The 15,758-nt window shown below is 47.6% G+C and overlaps 1 protein-coding gene across 3 annotated transcripts in view; it reads left to right on the top strand.

The window, feature by feature from the left end:
- Positions 1-15,758, top strand: part of GALNT9 (polypeptide N-acetylgalactosaminyltransferase 9) — a 413,877-nt gene that overhangs the window by 310,908 nt on the left and 87,211 nt on the right. For all 3 annotated transcript variants that reach the window (XM_077308381.1, XM_077308382.1, XM_077308383.1), the window contains exon 2: positions 5,387-5,567. In XM_077308381.1, the coding sequence (XP_077164496.1) occupies positions 5,387-5,567 (181 nt within the window). The remainder of the gene's footprint in view (positions 1-5,386; positions 5,568-15,758) is intronic.

The raw sequence follows: 15,758 nt of genomic DNA, 5'->3' as shown, positions 1-15,758 counted from the left end.
AGTTTTAAGAGAACTGTGACTAACCCAATATCACCCAGCTGACTGTGTGTGGACAGGGAGGGGGAATCAAACCCAGTTCTCCAGATTAGTAGCCACCACTCTTTATCACTACACCAAGCTGGGTCTTGGAAAAGAAGATAAAGTAAAAAGAAAAAAATCAGTTAGTCTTTCTTGAATTTCTTGGTGACAAAAACATGCAGTTCACACTCCAAACTCGAACACTCTTAAAAATACATGCTTCTTTTAAAATTACTGCAGGGTCAGAACAGAAAATCTTCTTTCTCTTTTATTCTTTGACAATCTCTCTGTTTAGCCTCGGATCTAATCTCAGAAATTATTTTCTTTCTTTCTTTCTTTCTTTCTTTCTTTCTTTCTTTCTTTCTTTCTTTCTTTCTTTCTTTCTTTCTTTCTTTCTTTCTTTCTTTCTCCCGGTAGTCTTCAAAACCACAAATCATCAAATCATTTTTCCCCTTTTATGCAAAAAAAAGAGAAAAGAAGTAGTCAATAAGAGGTTTCCAGATAGCAATGAACTAAGTTATTGGCTTTTCTCAAATCAAAGCCACTTTCCTAATGGAATGGAAGTTTCCCTCCTCCCACTGCATCCTTCTCCGATCCTCAAAATGTTGGTCCTAATTGACAGGTTTCTTGGGGGTGGGACGTGTCGGGAAGAGCATGGAGTCTGCAGTGGATGTGGTGGACAGGGATGGCAACTGGATAGAGTGAGTTGGGGGCCACTGCCTGGATTTCTGAGGGCCCCTCCACCATTGACCACACAGTTCCCCTGCTGTCCCACCTACTTTCCTCCCATCCACTTGCTTCTAATTACTGACACATCCTAGTTCTTAGCAGAGCAAACCATGCAGAATTATGTGGGTGGTCCAGGTATCTAAGAGTGGCGGAGCGAGTGGGATTGTCTAATCTAGCATTCTGTCGCACACGGCGGCCAACCAGTTTCTCTGGACAGCCAACAACAGAGCATAGAGGCCGAGGTCTTCTTGTTTTGGAGGCTTCGAGGACACAGTTGGCACAATTCAAGAGGTTAAGTGGGGAAGCTGGTGGCAATTTCCTAGATGGACCACTGGCCTGATCCAGCAGGGCTCTTTTTATGCCCCCCCCCACCCTCTCATAACCTCAACATTCCCAGAAGCTTCTATGGGTGGTACCACTGGCTGGAGATCCTGATATTCTGATTCTTCTCTGAGCTTGACCATCGTTCCATTGCCTTTTGCCTCCAGCCTGTTGGATATTTCCCCCTCTTGTCACCTTGGGCGAGCGAGCCAAGGGCTTCACCAGGCATAAATATCGGTTGTTTGAATTTCCCGAGAAGTAGGAAAACCCCTTTGATGAGACTGTGTGGGTGGAATGTGACATCGCAACTGTATTTCTTGGCTGGTGCTCCTGGTCCTCTGTCAATCGCTGCGAGCTCTGAAGAGGGTGGGTGCGATGAACAGCACGGGAAAACTCCGGAATCCGAATTCAGGTTGGAGAGGAGCCTATTATCCTTATATATTTTTTTCTTTCCCCCCAAGCAAGGCGTGATTACCAGCGTGAGCGACTGAAATGCTAGATTTCAGTGTAAAACACACGGAATCCTCATAATTATGGATGGCTGAGCAAGGCCACCTAGCCTCCTCTCTACGCGGAGAAATAATAAGCTGCTTGGTACCCTCTGCGGGCTGAAGGTTTGATGCATTGTGCCTTTGTTCTTTTCTCAGCACCGCTGCTGTGGCTCTGTGAATAGTCCTGCACATTTAAAGGCGCACCGTTAAGAAATCGATGGATGCAGAGACATCGTCTGCTAGTGCGGAAGCGGGAGTTGGAGAAGCTAATCTGTGGGATACTAACATGAACATGAGCTTTAATTGCTAGTACTATCACTAATTAATAACATACATTTATTTTTATAGGTCGCCCTTCTCTCGTTGACTCGGGGTGTGTTACATCAAATAAAATATCCATGCAAATTATCCATCTATCCATCTATCTATCCATCCATCCATCCATGCACCCACCCACCCACCCACCCACCTACCTACCCACCTACCTACCTACCTACCTACCTACCTACCTCCACATAATATATTTCTGGTAAGGCCTTGGAGGCAGAGCATGTCTCATGGCTTAAGTGCCAGTCAGTGCTTAACACCCACTCAGCGTGGCTGTCCCACCCCTGAGTGCCTCCTCCTCCAACTGGCTTGCCTGTCTGTCCAGCAGCCAGCCAATTGCCTTCCATCCCCCACCCCTGTTCACCCCCTCCTCCTTCCACTTCCCTCCGAGGCTCAGAGGCTGCAGATCCCTGCTGCGTGAGAGCTGCCCCTGGCAATGAGTTGCCTGCAGCCTTTCCAGGTCCTGGGGGGAGGGATAGGCCATCCACAGAGTATTTCCACCCACCCACCCCAATAAACCGCCTGTTGTATTCCTGATTGTAACGGGCTTTGCCCCTAGTTACATTATATTAGGATCATTATTAAAACCGCCTACTTTATGCTTGTAAATCACCAAGCAGTTGGTTGATGGTTAATTGGTGGAGGTTGGTGCAGGGAGGCCAGGATCTTCATGATGTCATTTCCTGGCCTCCGCCATAGATCTGACAGAAGAGTTCCATCTTACAGGCCCTCTGGAACTGCGAAAGGTCCCAGAAAGGCCCTTTCCTCACTAGGAAGCATGTACCTCTAGGCCTGAGCTGAAAAAGCTGAGCCCCACTTGACTTCTTTGGGGATTGGGACCCTGAGCAAATTTTGGTTGCTTGAACTTAAAGACCTTTTGAGGGGTATGGCAGAAGAGGAAGTCCCATAGATATGGGGGGGGCAGCCATTTGACTCAGACTGTGGTCCCATCCAATGCCAATTTGAAAGAACAAGTTGATGGCAGCAGGCAACATGTTTAGATGTATGCAGTTCCCCCGAACGTGGGAAATATGTGTTTGTCTAATCCAGGGGTGGCCAAACTGTGTTTCTCCAGATGCCCATGGACTGCAATTCCCATGAGTCCTTGCCAGCTGGCAGCGTATTGTGGGAATTGTAGTCCATGGACATCTGGAGAGCCACAGTTTGGCTACCCCTGCTCTAAATCAGGGGTAGTCAAACTGCGGCCCTCCAGATGTCCATGGACTACAATTCCCAGGAGCCCTTGCCAGCATTCGCTGGCGAATGCTGGCAAGGGCTCCTGGGAATTGTAGTCCATAGACATCTGGAGGGCCGCAGTTTGACTACCCCTGCTCTAAATCTACCTGAAATATTAGCTGAGTCCCACCCATTCCAAATGTGGTGAACGTCCTGTAGCAAGTAGCGGTTTGTAGCATCATGTTAAATTCTTCAATGCGCTTGATTAAACACCAACCGAACAGCCCAGCGTTATTGCAGGCCATAAATTCACTTTTCTTTTGTGAGCCGAGTTGTCAGAAAAAAGAAGTATTCAATCACTTCCTAATTACCAAAGCATCAGCAGTGCTCATTTTTTTGGGATGTGCTTACAGAATGCAGAAACACGCTGCTGATTATACATGCCCAGCCAGGTTCTGGCTTCTTGTTTTGGAGGCTTTGAGGACACAGTCGGGACAATTCAAGAGGATGAGGGGGTAGCGCGTGGCAGTTTCCTAGAAATGAGTATTTAACTGAAGGAAACCAGAATGTGCTCCATGTTTGAAAAGAAAAAGCAGGGCAATTTCTCTCCAGCTAGGAAAAAAAGACAATTTTTTGTGGGACATCATTAAGGTTTGGACAGCTGAGAAAAGAATGAATGCATGGCTAGATTGCAGGCCAGTGCAAGCCAGTGCCGTACAGTGGTCAGCATGGGATCTGGGTTCAAAGTCCACCAGAAGCTCACTGGGTGTTCCCCAAAATTACAGGTCCAGAAAGATTACTCCCCCGTCTCCTAATTTAACATGTCAACGACTGGACGGTTTAACTAGACAGGAAATTTTAAAAGGCCAAGGTCGATGGTACAAAATCAGGGGAAAATATGTATTACAGCCAAAAAAATCCCCAACATGTTCTGCCAATTAGGGGAATACGTTACTCTTTCCACGGTTCTTCCAGAAAGCGGACAGGATCGGTAGCTCTACTACTACTGATCCTATACTCTCTTTTTTTTTTTTGGAGTTTTTGGGGATTTGACTGGCTGTGCAGATTTTTAAAAACACCTTGGCAACAGATGCCATCACGGCAAAAAGACCTTTGCTGTGTGGTTGAAGGGACACTGTAGCAGCCATTTTGTGGCTAGCTGCACACCCTGTGGCAGCCATTTTGTGACTCCGTGCACGATGCCAGAATTCCAAAGGTGCTCACAGGGTGTGGCAAACATTTTCTCCCACTGAGGAGACCCCACACAGCCTCTTATGATTTAAGGCAACCAGGCGGGTTTTAATCTTTGAGCCTTTCCTTGAATTACCAGATGTTCTTAATGTAGCAAGTGTAGCAGCTTTGGGTTCCCTGCCGTGAGGTAAATTCGGTGGCGAGCAAGTAGAATATTGAGATCACCGAGGCAGAAGTGCTATATAAATAACAAAGAAGTGATTATAATTTAGAAATGGGTGCCAGAGGATGTAGGCCCTTACGTAGACATATCTCACTGCAAATGTTCAGACCAGAGAGCTTTGATTCTTGACTTCCGATTTGGTGCCTCCCTTCGACACCGTTCTTTTTCCTTCGGTGTATTCTGCATCTACAATAATAATTTTTAAATTACACTTTTCTAAATTGGGGTAAAACGTCACTTGTGACATGGGAGTAGCATCCAAAGTTAAAAAAAAATTACCCAATTGCCCCAGAGAGACCAGAACCAATGGGATGAAAATAATGCAAAAGAAATTCCGTCTAAATATCAGGAAGAAGTTCCTGACAGTTAGAGTGGTTTCTCAGTGGAACAGGCTTCCTTGGGAGGTGGTGGGTTCTCCATCTCTGGAGATTTTTAAGCAGAGGCTAGATAGCCATGTGACGAAGAGGCTGATTCTGTGAAGGCTCAAGGGGGTGGCAGGTGACAGTGGATGAGCGATAGGGTTGTGAGTGTCCTGCATGGTGCAGGGGGTTGGACTAGATGACCCAGGAGGTCCCTTCCAACTCTATGATTCAATGGCCCTAGCATAGCTGTGTGGTAGTGTCCAGCGAATGCCTTCTATGTAAACTCCCCATGGGTCACGTTTTGTGCATGCTTTTCAGGGTTAATACTGGAGTGCTACTCTGGTTTTAAGCGAAAACAACCTGCTGTATGGATGGACCAGTCTTGGCCTTCCACATCCTTAAACTTTGTCACCCCCAGATGGAATAGGGACCTTTGCCTCTACCGTTAATCGAGAGGATAAAAATATGTCTTGGCTACTGGGATTTTGGGAAAGGCAGTTATAAGACCAGCTTCCATGGAAGTACATTTCTTGTGTTTTTCTCTCCAGGTCTGGCCAAACCCATGGGATTAGTTGAAGGCCCCGGAGGACTGGGGCAAGGCGGAATGGCCGCTACCCTGAGGGACGACAGCCACGAATCTGAAACCAAGTATGAAGAATATGGCTACAACGCCCAGCTGAGCGATAGGATCTCCCTGGACAGATCCATTCCGGACTACCGGCCCAAAAAGTAAGTCCGTGCTTAGCCTTCATGGTCCGGGAAATGAGCATTGGTTTGATCTGGACAGGAACCTGGAGGATGAACCCCTTGTTAGAAGTTGGTGAAGGGTTAGTCGTTGACAAGTTTGTGAGCAGTTTGGAGATGTCACATGCTGGTGATGCCAGCCTCCAGGTGGGGCCTGGGGAACCTTCTGGAATTATGGCTCATCTCCAGACTATAGAGATCATTTCTCTAGATCCAGTGTGGTGTAGTGGTTAAAGGGTGGCTGATCTGGAGAACCAGGTTGAGTTCCTCACTTCTCCACATGCAGCTGGCTGGGTGACCTTGGGCAAGTCACAGTTCTCTTATAACAGTTCTTTTGGAGCTCTCTTGGCCCCACCTCTCTCCCAGGATATCTGTTGCAGGGAGAAAAAGGGAGAGGGCGGTTGTCATCCGATTTGGGAATAATTCAGGTAGCAAAAAACAGGGTATAAAACTCAGCTCTTCTTCTTGGGTTAGTCACAGTTCTTTTAGGGTTGTTTTCACATATCAGTTCTTCTAGAGCTCTCTCAACCCCACCTCCCTCCCAAGGTGTATGTTACATGGAGAGGGAAAGGTGTTTGTATGCTGCTTTGGAACTCCTTCGGTTAGTGAAAAGCAGGGTATTAAAAAACAGCTCTTCTTCATCTTGGGTGCTTTCTGAAGAGTTCTAATAGAGCTCTCTTATCCCTAAGTTTCTATTGCAGGAAGAGGAAGGGAAGGGTGTTTATTTGATGCTTTTGGACTCTTTTGAGTACTGAATAGAAGGGTATAAAAAAACAGCTCTTCTTCTTCTTCTCCCAAGATTACGCTTAGGTTGTTTTGAGTCCTTCTACCTTTGAGCTCATTTACACACATGTTTTTTCATCACACTTGAGGGATCCGATGCATTACCCCCACCTTGCATTCAAATGCCTCGGCTTTGCTTCCAGCTACTATGTTATTAGTAGACACAGTGATGCTGCCCAAAGATCTGAGCAATGCAAAATATGCATCATGGTAAAGTATAAAGATGCTTAATTATCTGACAGTGAATGTGGGCCACATAAGAAGAGCCCTGTTGGATCAGACCAGGGGTCCATCTAGTCCAGCAGCCTGTATCATGCAGCGTCCAATGAATCCCTTTGAGGGCCAACCGCAGGGCGGAGAGGCCGAGGCCTTCCTAAGGACATCAGAAGAGCCCTGCTGGGTCAGACCAGGGGTCCATCTAGTCCAGCCTCCTGCCTCCCACAGTGGCCAACCAGTTCCCCTGGAAGACCAGCAACAGGGCAGAAGGGCCAAAGTCTTCCCTTGATTCATAGGATTCGTGCCTCTGAAGGTGGAAGTTCCCTCCATTCATCATGGCTGAGACCTGCATAGTCCAGATATTTAGCCTGCCCTGCAGTCTTTGAATTGCTATAGACTTAACGGTTTTAAAAATTACATTAAGAAAGGACCTCAAAGGTTTCCCCCCCCCCCATTCTGAACTATGTATACATTTACAAACCGATGTTACCATAGTATCAAATTCTCTCTTTGACATTACAATGATATGTTTAATGAGGTTTTCTGGTGCTTAAGTACTGCTTTGGTTAAGTGCTTTCAAAACATTTCCACCCTTCCGCTATCCCCCGAAACAGACGTCCTCCTCCCTCTGTCATTGAAATGACAGTCTGTAATGTCTTAATGCAACCCAAGGAATGCAGCCATTCTAAACGGCTCTCTGTAGAGGAGGCTGAAAAGAATACTTAATTAATTTTCTAATAATAATCCTCTGTTTTAAAATCCCCGTTGGGGATTCCCAGGCACAGCCGAAAGTTTAAAATAAAGTACCTTATTATGGGGGGGGGGAGGGTTTAAGTCAAGCACGACAGATCTTCTCACAGAGCCTGCTCCAATTTTAAATAAGATTTGAGGCGCTTTTTCAGGCAGCCAAGAAGAAATCTGCCACACGACAGAATCCAAACAGACAACTCCCTTTAGAGCACAGGGATTAGTCAGGAGTTGGTGTGTGCTAACATTGACATGCCCGTGATAGCTGAGGGAGCTGTAGCTCAGCAGGAGAGCATTTCGCATACGGGAGGACTCAGGTTCAGTCTTGGTCTTCTCCAAGTCATAGGAGATGTGGAAGACCTTTGTATGAGACCCTGGAGAGCTGCTTCCAGTCAGAGCAGACAATACTGACCTCAGTGGACCAGTGGTCTGTCCAATTGTCTGTAGGAGGTCTGGGAGAGCTGCTACCAGTCAGAGTAGCCATGTTGGTTGTTGTTAGTTGCAAAGTCGTGTCCGATCCATCGCGACCCCATGGACAATGATCCTCCAGGCCTTCCTGTCCTCTACCATTCCCTGGAGTCCATTTAAGCCATACATTGCAACTGGGAAGACCATAGCCTTGACTAGATGCACTTTTGTTGGCAGGGTGATGTCTCTGCTTTCTAGGATGCTGTCTAGGCAATACTGACCTCAATAGACCAGTGGTTTGCATAAGAAGCTGGAGAGCTGCTATGGTCAGAGAAGACAACCGGGTGTGTGATAAGTGCTATCAGGTTGCTTCCAACTGATGGTGACCCTATGAAAGAATGACCTCCAAATTGTCTGATAGTTAACAGGGTTGATGAGTTCTTGCAAATGGAAGGTCATGGCTTCCTTGGTTGAATCAACCCATCCCCAGTTGGATTGTCCACTTTCCCCTCCGCCTTCAAGTTTTTCTAGCATTGTTGTATTTTGCAGTGAGTCTTGTGTTCACATAATGTGGCCAAAGTATGATAGCCTCCATTTGGTCGTTGTAGCTTCTCGGGAGAATTCAGCCTTGATATGATCTAGAACCTGCTTATTTATCTTTTGGGCCATCTGCCGTATCATCACTCCCAACACTACATGTCCAAGGAATCAACTTTCTTCCCGTCCGTTTTCTTCATTGTCCAACGTTTACCCATTCACGGCAATGGGGCAATACTGACCTCAATAGATCACCGGTTTGACCATTGTCTGCACAAAACCCTGTAGAACGGTTCCAAGTCTGAGTAGACAGCATTGTCCTCAATGAAGCAGTGATCTGACTCAGTATAAACCACTCATGGCTACTTCTTATTTATATATTTGCAATATTAAGTGTAATAACCCACATGCTGGGTTGGATCCAACCAAGTTTTCAGGTAGTGAAAAAAGGGAGGGAGGGTTTCTTCACCAAAAGAGTCCAGCTTTCATGGATGGGAACTTTATGGGCAAATGCCAAATGGTACCCAGATTTGTGGTACAGTGAAATGAGCTGAGATGGAGTTTAAAAACTGGCTCGATCCACCCTGCTGTGCGTAACAGTAATTCCCGCTCAAACTGGGCTGTGAATACCCATGAATTTCTGCTCTTGCTTCATATTTGCTGCTACCGATGAGCTCCCAAATTCACACAGCGGGTTTACGGATATTATTGTTGGCTCCCGAAAGGAAAAGCATTGACAGGTACTGTCGACACCCTTAAGCGAAGAGGCAACAGTGATTCAGAGGTGACTCGCAGACGTCTGTGCTTTTTAATGATGTGCAGTTGAGAGACCAGGACTCAAATCGCGTCCATCGGACCGACGGAAACAGGGCATTTGGACAGCTGTTAAGAACTTTGGGGAGTCGCCGGACTCAGGTCGCCAGAGGGGAGTTCCTAGACATGTCATTGGGTGAATGGTGGAACCTGACTCTAGTGGCAGGGGTCCCCGTCCTTTCTGAGCCAGTGGGCACCTTTGGAATTCTGAAACATGGTGGCACAGCCACTCAATGGTCATCACACAATGGCTGCTGCCAAAGGGGGAACTGAGCATAAAAGGCCACTTTGTGTCTTTGCCCTGGGGCATCCAGGGGAGCTACCCCAGTCCCCACACTGGGGGAACTGAACTGGGGGCCCCCGCTGCCCTGCAACCAGGTACCCCAAAGATGGCCCCAAAGTCTCCTCCCATGGCCCTATGGCTGATCGCCCTCCCCCTGCATTGCCTGAAAGATAATGAGGGATCCTCCTTGGGTTTTGCCCAGAGCCCCTGTGTCACTTGTGAACATGTGTGCCTTTCCCTTTTGCTCTTGGCTTACCAATTTCTAAACCCAGCCCCTTGCGTTCCACGCGTCTTGCAGAAGTAATGCTAAGGGGACATTATCTCGCCAAATTCTGAGCCCCTCCCCCCCCGCCATCCCAAAATTTTCTTTCCTCCCCTCCTCTCCTCTCTCTCTAGCTTTCCCCATTAAATACATTATTGATTCCCTTTTGTTTAGCCCGAGCTAGGTTTTCTAATTAAGCAGCAAGTTTAATTAGACCAGAAAAGGGGGTTAATGTAATCTTGATTATTAACTGTGGCCCTTGGGATTATGAAAGGAGAGCGGGGCAAACTGATGTTATTAAACCGAGTCGTAAAAAAAAGAGGAGGATTGACCTTATCGGAAAGCCCTTGCCACACTGCGGGGCAGTAAATCCCCCCTCGCTGCATTTCATGTATATATTTATTATCTGTCCGGCTCTTGGCAAGACTACCTGCTCTGACTCAACATTCTGCATGTTGTCTTTTGAATTCTGGACGATTCTGCTGTTTTCCTTGTGCCGTATGTATTATTTATTTTTATTTTAAAAAATATTTCATTTTATCCCCGCCACTCCCGGAAGACGGTGAACAGGAATTACTAGGGTACCTCGAGGAACCGTCTCCAGAACTTCTAGAGTGGCCAGCCAAAGATCTCGTGTGATTACAATTGATCTCCAGGCTACAGAGATCAATTCCCCCAGGAGACTTACGGGATCTATAGGCTGCACCACTATTCTTCGGTCCCCTGGGGACAATTTCTTCAGCAGACCTTTTGAGCTAAATTGACTTAAGCTCTGTTTATTTCATTGGAGATTATGGACAAATTTACCCTTGGGGCATCATGCAAGACCACCTTTGGGTTTTATGAATTTATACAGCAACAAGAAATGAAGCCAGTAAGGAAAGTGGTGAAGATGTGTAATTAACCCATCCGCGTTCTGTCGTATTACACCGAATTGGTTTAAAGATAAGTTCACTCCATGACATAGCCCATCCGTCAGTTTTATCTGGCTCTGCTTGCTGCAGTTACTACCAGGTCACCTTCCCCGAAACCTCCAGGGGAGGCCTGGAGAGCTCCCTGAACTAGAATGGGTGGAAAAGATCAGTTTCCCTGGCGGTAAATGGCTGCCATTGTACCCCACTGAAATCTTGCTTCTCGCCGAATCCCGCCCTCCTCAGGCTTCACCCCCCAAATCTCCAGAGATTTTCCAACCTGGAAGTGACAACGCTGCCACCAGCTAACCCCATGACTGAAAGCCCTATCTGGAATCCATAGGGGATCTGGAATCCATTACTTAGCATTGCCTGTTTCAGATGGGGAAATTTGGGGGTTGGTGGGGTTTTGTGGGGGAAAGGGGGCTTGGTGGGGATGGGTTGCCATAGAACCCATACAGCAGGGGTAACCAAATGGTGGCTCTCCAGATGTCCATGGACTACAAGTCCCATGAGCCCCTGCCAGCAGGGGCTCATGGGAATTGTAGTCCATGGACATCTGGAGAGCCACCATTTGGCCACTCCTGCCATAGAATGTCCAGCAATGCAGTGATGTCACGTCCAGGTTCTCCAGCCGGAAACAATGCTGCAACATGGCATGATTCCGTCCCTGCATGTCTCGTCCTCCCCAGTCCTCCCAATGGTTGCCAGTCAAGGGCAATGAGTCCTATTGGTTGTCCTCCAAGTGAGCAAGGCTAGTTGAGCTTTGCTTTCTCCTGCTTGTAAAACACAAGTGGACCACAGTCGATCTATTGTACTCGGCCATGGCAGGTGTTTTACGCGGCTCTCCAGTTCTTGCTTGGAGAAGCACTCAATAACTTATTAAGTCCCCTGCTGGCTCTGAGCCTTTTGCCAAGAATCCAGCATTTTATTCAGTGTCTGTAATTCCCGCAAGCAGTGAAGTCCCAGACGGATAGTCTTAGGGCTTATTAAAAAAATATATATTTACAGTCCGCCTCCCCAAGAAAACGCTCAAAGCAGCTTACAGGCTGAATAAGGGGCCATCGCTGTAAAAAAAAAAAAAAACCCAAAACCAAAAGTAACCATTTTTTAAAAATGTCGAGGCTAAAAAGCCTCCCTCCAAAAATGTTTTTAAGCTGTAGGGCTTTACAACATGAAGCCGGTGTAGATCGGCCAGGTAGCAGGAGAGTGCAGATGGGGTATATGTTGGTGGAATGTGAATACGCAAAGATGTAAATCACCAGGTTGACCATGTTTAACTTCTGAAATCTGATGATGTCCGGCTATCCTGAGCTATCCAGGTCAAGGAGATTGTATAACAGGTGACGGAGGAGAGCTTCTGCCAGTCAGAATAGACAGTACTCAACTTGGTAGACCAATGGACTATTTCTTTTTTAGATAGATATATATTATCATTTTATATCATAAAAGATTATTCGTAGAAAAGACAACAATCTTGAAAGTCTTCCGTTGTCCTTCTGTTAATTAAGTTTGTTAACTTGGCCCTCTGCACGAGCTCTCTAATCTTTCCAGACCAAGAGTCTCCATCAAGAGGATCTTGTTGCTTCAATTTCAGTGCAAACTGAGACCAATGGCCTATTTCAATGTATAGCAGCATCAGTGAACCATGTCTGTACATGGAATTGCCAGCAGAGCCGAGCGAACGTCGTTTCGTTTCTTTGTAAATCTGCTTATTTTTCTGTCGACGGTTTCCATTCCCCACTTTTCGTCGATGGTATTTCAGATTTGCTCGTGTCGGGCACACCTTTTGAAAATGTGCAATTCATGCTGCATATCTAACGCAGTTGACATCACTTCAGCTTATACGGCATTATGCCGGCTCCTTGGAGCACAAACCATGTTAACGAGACGCATTCCTTTTGCAAGGGGGAAAAAAAGCACGCCGTGGAGAAGTCAAGAACCACAGAAGCGAAAGCAAAATGAGAGTGAAAACAGGAGGGCCGCAAATTGAAAATCACTTCTCTGCCTCATGGCGGGATCAGACGTGTCAAGATTTGGGGACGCTTCTCAGAGTTTCTACAGCGCCCGTTCTACACATTTTGAATAACAGTCGCTCAATATGCTTTTGCCACTGGATTTTCCTGTGTGAAACAGAGAAATCTTGTTCTAAAGAGCATTGACAGTGCATTGCTCACCGTGTGTCAGGAATGATTAAAATCCCAGGGGGAAGCGTCAAAAGGAGTATCGTAGCCGAATCACCCGCAGAACTTTAGAGATTCTCTCCATTCCTCTGACTTCACCTGCATCCACCAGGTATAGCCAAGCCCGAGGTAAGGATTTGCAGGGCCCTAGCACCAGAGCCGGTTCAAGGGCTTGCATGGCTTTAGTAGAGCACAACTGGCACTGCTCGTTGTGCTGCTCAAGGAACAGCAGGGGCCCTCCTCCCAGGGATAGCTGGGACTTTAGAAGCAACCAGCAATTTCACTTTGCTGACATCATTTCTTGAACCTAGGCGGGTCATGCAAGCGCAATGCCCCAACATCTAAGGGGACCTTCACATTTACACGGCTTGTGGTCCACACGCTTGCTTAATGAGCAAGGCACATACTCATTTACTAACAGAGCATGCGTACTGACCTTTTCCCGTTCATGTGGACCGCAAGCTGCATAAGTATGAAGACCCCCTAACTATCACAGCCTGAAGCCCCCCTAACCATACAGCGCCATGGGGCCCCCGGAAACACAGGGCCCGCAGGACATGCTACGTGTGCAACTAGGATAAATCACTGTGCCTCATTCCCTACTAGCTGCCACCGTTCTCCCCTCCAAGGATCCATTCAACCCCACTTCATCTTCTCAGAATCTACTCCCTGACCTATGATGCATCACGCCTTCGAGCTCCCAGTTCTACTTCCAGAGTCTTAAATAAATAAAACAAGTCGTAGGATTTTTTTCCCCTGCCATGTTACTGCCCTGTAGGGTTTGCAAAGCAAGAGGTGTTCCAAGGTGGTTGCCATTGCCTGCCTCTGAGTAGCAACCTTGTCCTTCCTTGGGGGACTCCCAACCAAGTGCCAGCCAAGGCTGATCCTGCTGAGCTTCCTAGATCTGATGAGATCAAGCTAGCCTGAACCATCCAGGTCGGGGCAACCTTAGAAACTGGAGAGAAGAAAGAAAGAGTGCGAAAGAGTGGAATGCGGAAAGAAGTACATCCCCAGTACTGAGTCCCCAGGCATTTTGGGGTCTCCAGTGATCTGCAGATACTTTGGGACAAGGTTGCCCTAAAGACACTTGGTCATCATCTACTAGGGTTGCCAACTCCCTTTGGCCACCAGCAGGTGATGAGGGGATAGATCCAGGCTGCGAAACACCTGGGGATAGAGCTTGGGGAGGACAGGGGCTTCCATGGGGTGGAATGCCATAGAATCCACCCTCCAAAGCAGCCATGTCCTCCAGGGCAGATGATCTCTGCAGACTGGAGATGAGCTTTAGTTCCTGGAGATCCCCAGGCCCTACCTGGAGGCTGGCGTCCCTGTCATTTGCCTTTACAATATATTGCTAAGCCTTTCCCCCATTACCACCACCATCTCTGGAGGGAGGCCATCACCAACAAGGCCCTTCCTTTTTGCAATTGCCCGCAAGACAAAGCCCATCTCAGCAGGTTCTTGTCAAAGGACCTCAGGGAATGTTAGGATATCGGTGGGAGTTCTTGATCTCCTCTCCCAAACAGGATGATGTGAGATGGAAGCCATTCGAATCTCAGCTTCCCTTTGATTTATCGTCTCCGCAAAGTAGGATAATTTTTTTTTTTTGCTAACACAGCCGATCTTTTGCGTAGGCCGCTTTCCCCTCCCCCCCTTTAACTAGCAGGTGGCATCTGCAGAATCGCACATCAAGTTCTTGCGGAACATATGCATGAATTACTGCTTGCAAATGAGCCTGCTGCATCAGCCGCAGAGAGGGAAGCGCCCGCGGTCTATTCTTCCTGCACCAGAAGTCGGGGAGCCAAGTCAACTCAAGTGAATTTAAAAACAACAACAGATAAAGCGCTATGGAATCGACAGCTGTTCCGGGCAATTCACAATGTCGTAACTTAACTTGCAAGTATTTAAGAGTCTGGAGCTTTCGGGCTGAACCCACCACCTCCCAAGGAAGCCTGTTTCACCGAAGAACCGCTCTGTCAAGAATTTAGTCGGGACGTTTAGCCGAAAATACTTCTGAATTAATTTCAACCCGTTGTTTCTGATCCAACCCCCTGGGGCAGCAGAAAACAACTCTGCTCCATCTTCTCTATGACAGCCCCTCAAGTATTTGAAGACAGTTATCATATCACCTCTTAGTCATCTTCTCTCCAGGCTAAGGTGACTAAGAGGAGGCCTGGCTAGTCACAGTTCTCTCAGAGCTCTCTCCAGCCCACCTACCTCACAGGGTGCCTGTTGTGGGGAGAGGAAGAGAAGGCGATTGCAAGCTGCATTGAGATTCCTATGAGGAGTGAAAAAACTGACCTCCTCCTCCTTCGTCCCTATACCTTTCTGCCCCTCAGGTTCTGGTTACCCTGGTTGAACGAATTCCAAGCTGTCGACCGCTTTGCAGCCAAAAACTAGCGCGTGGCGTTTGATTGTTCGTCTCCCGCACGGTCCCCTGAGAACCCCTCTCGACTGTGGCCTGCTATCAGTTCCAGAAAGGGAAGAGGCTCTCCGGGAAATTCCCCAACTGTCATGTTAAGTGTTACGCTCCACGGTGCCACATCAAAGGATGAGCGAGTTAGCGGGATGCGGCTGGATGTGAATTTGGCTTCTATCCCCCCTGCAACATCTTGAGACATACATCCCTTTGAGGCGGAATCCCTAAGCCCATCACGGTCTTTCCTTTCATGGCCCTGGAACAGGACTCCACCTGCCCCCTTCTTTGGCCCGCTTCTCCGCTTGCGTGTAAATTCTTCTGGCAGCCGAAGGCTTGAAATGCGGATTGCTTCAAAAAGGTTTTAACGGGAACGAAAGAAGAGCCCTGCTGGATTGGGCCACTTGTCCGTCTAGTCCAGCGTCCTGTTTTCCACGGTGACTAACTAGATCGGGCTTTCTCAACCGGGGTTTTGTGAAATCCCCCTTCCAAAATGGCCAGTGATGGGCTTGGAGGGGGTGGGGAGGGGAGGGGCCCCGGGTGGGCTTGTCCACAGCTCTGCTTCCCAACCATATTCTGCACAATTGCACAACTTCTAGGGTTTCTCAAAGCCTGAA

The sequence above is a fragment of the Paroedura picta genome, chromosome 13 (assembly GCF_049243985.1).
Source record: "Paroedura picta isolate Pp20150507F chromosome 13, Ppicta_v3.0, whole genome shotgun sequence".
NCBI lineage: Eukaryota > Metazoa > Chordata > Lepidosauria > Squamata > Gekkonidae > Paroedura > Paroedura picta.
The sequence above is the reverse complement of the archived record's forward strand: the minus strand, read 5'-3'. Positions and strand labels throughout refer to the sequence as shown.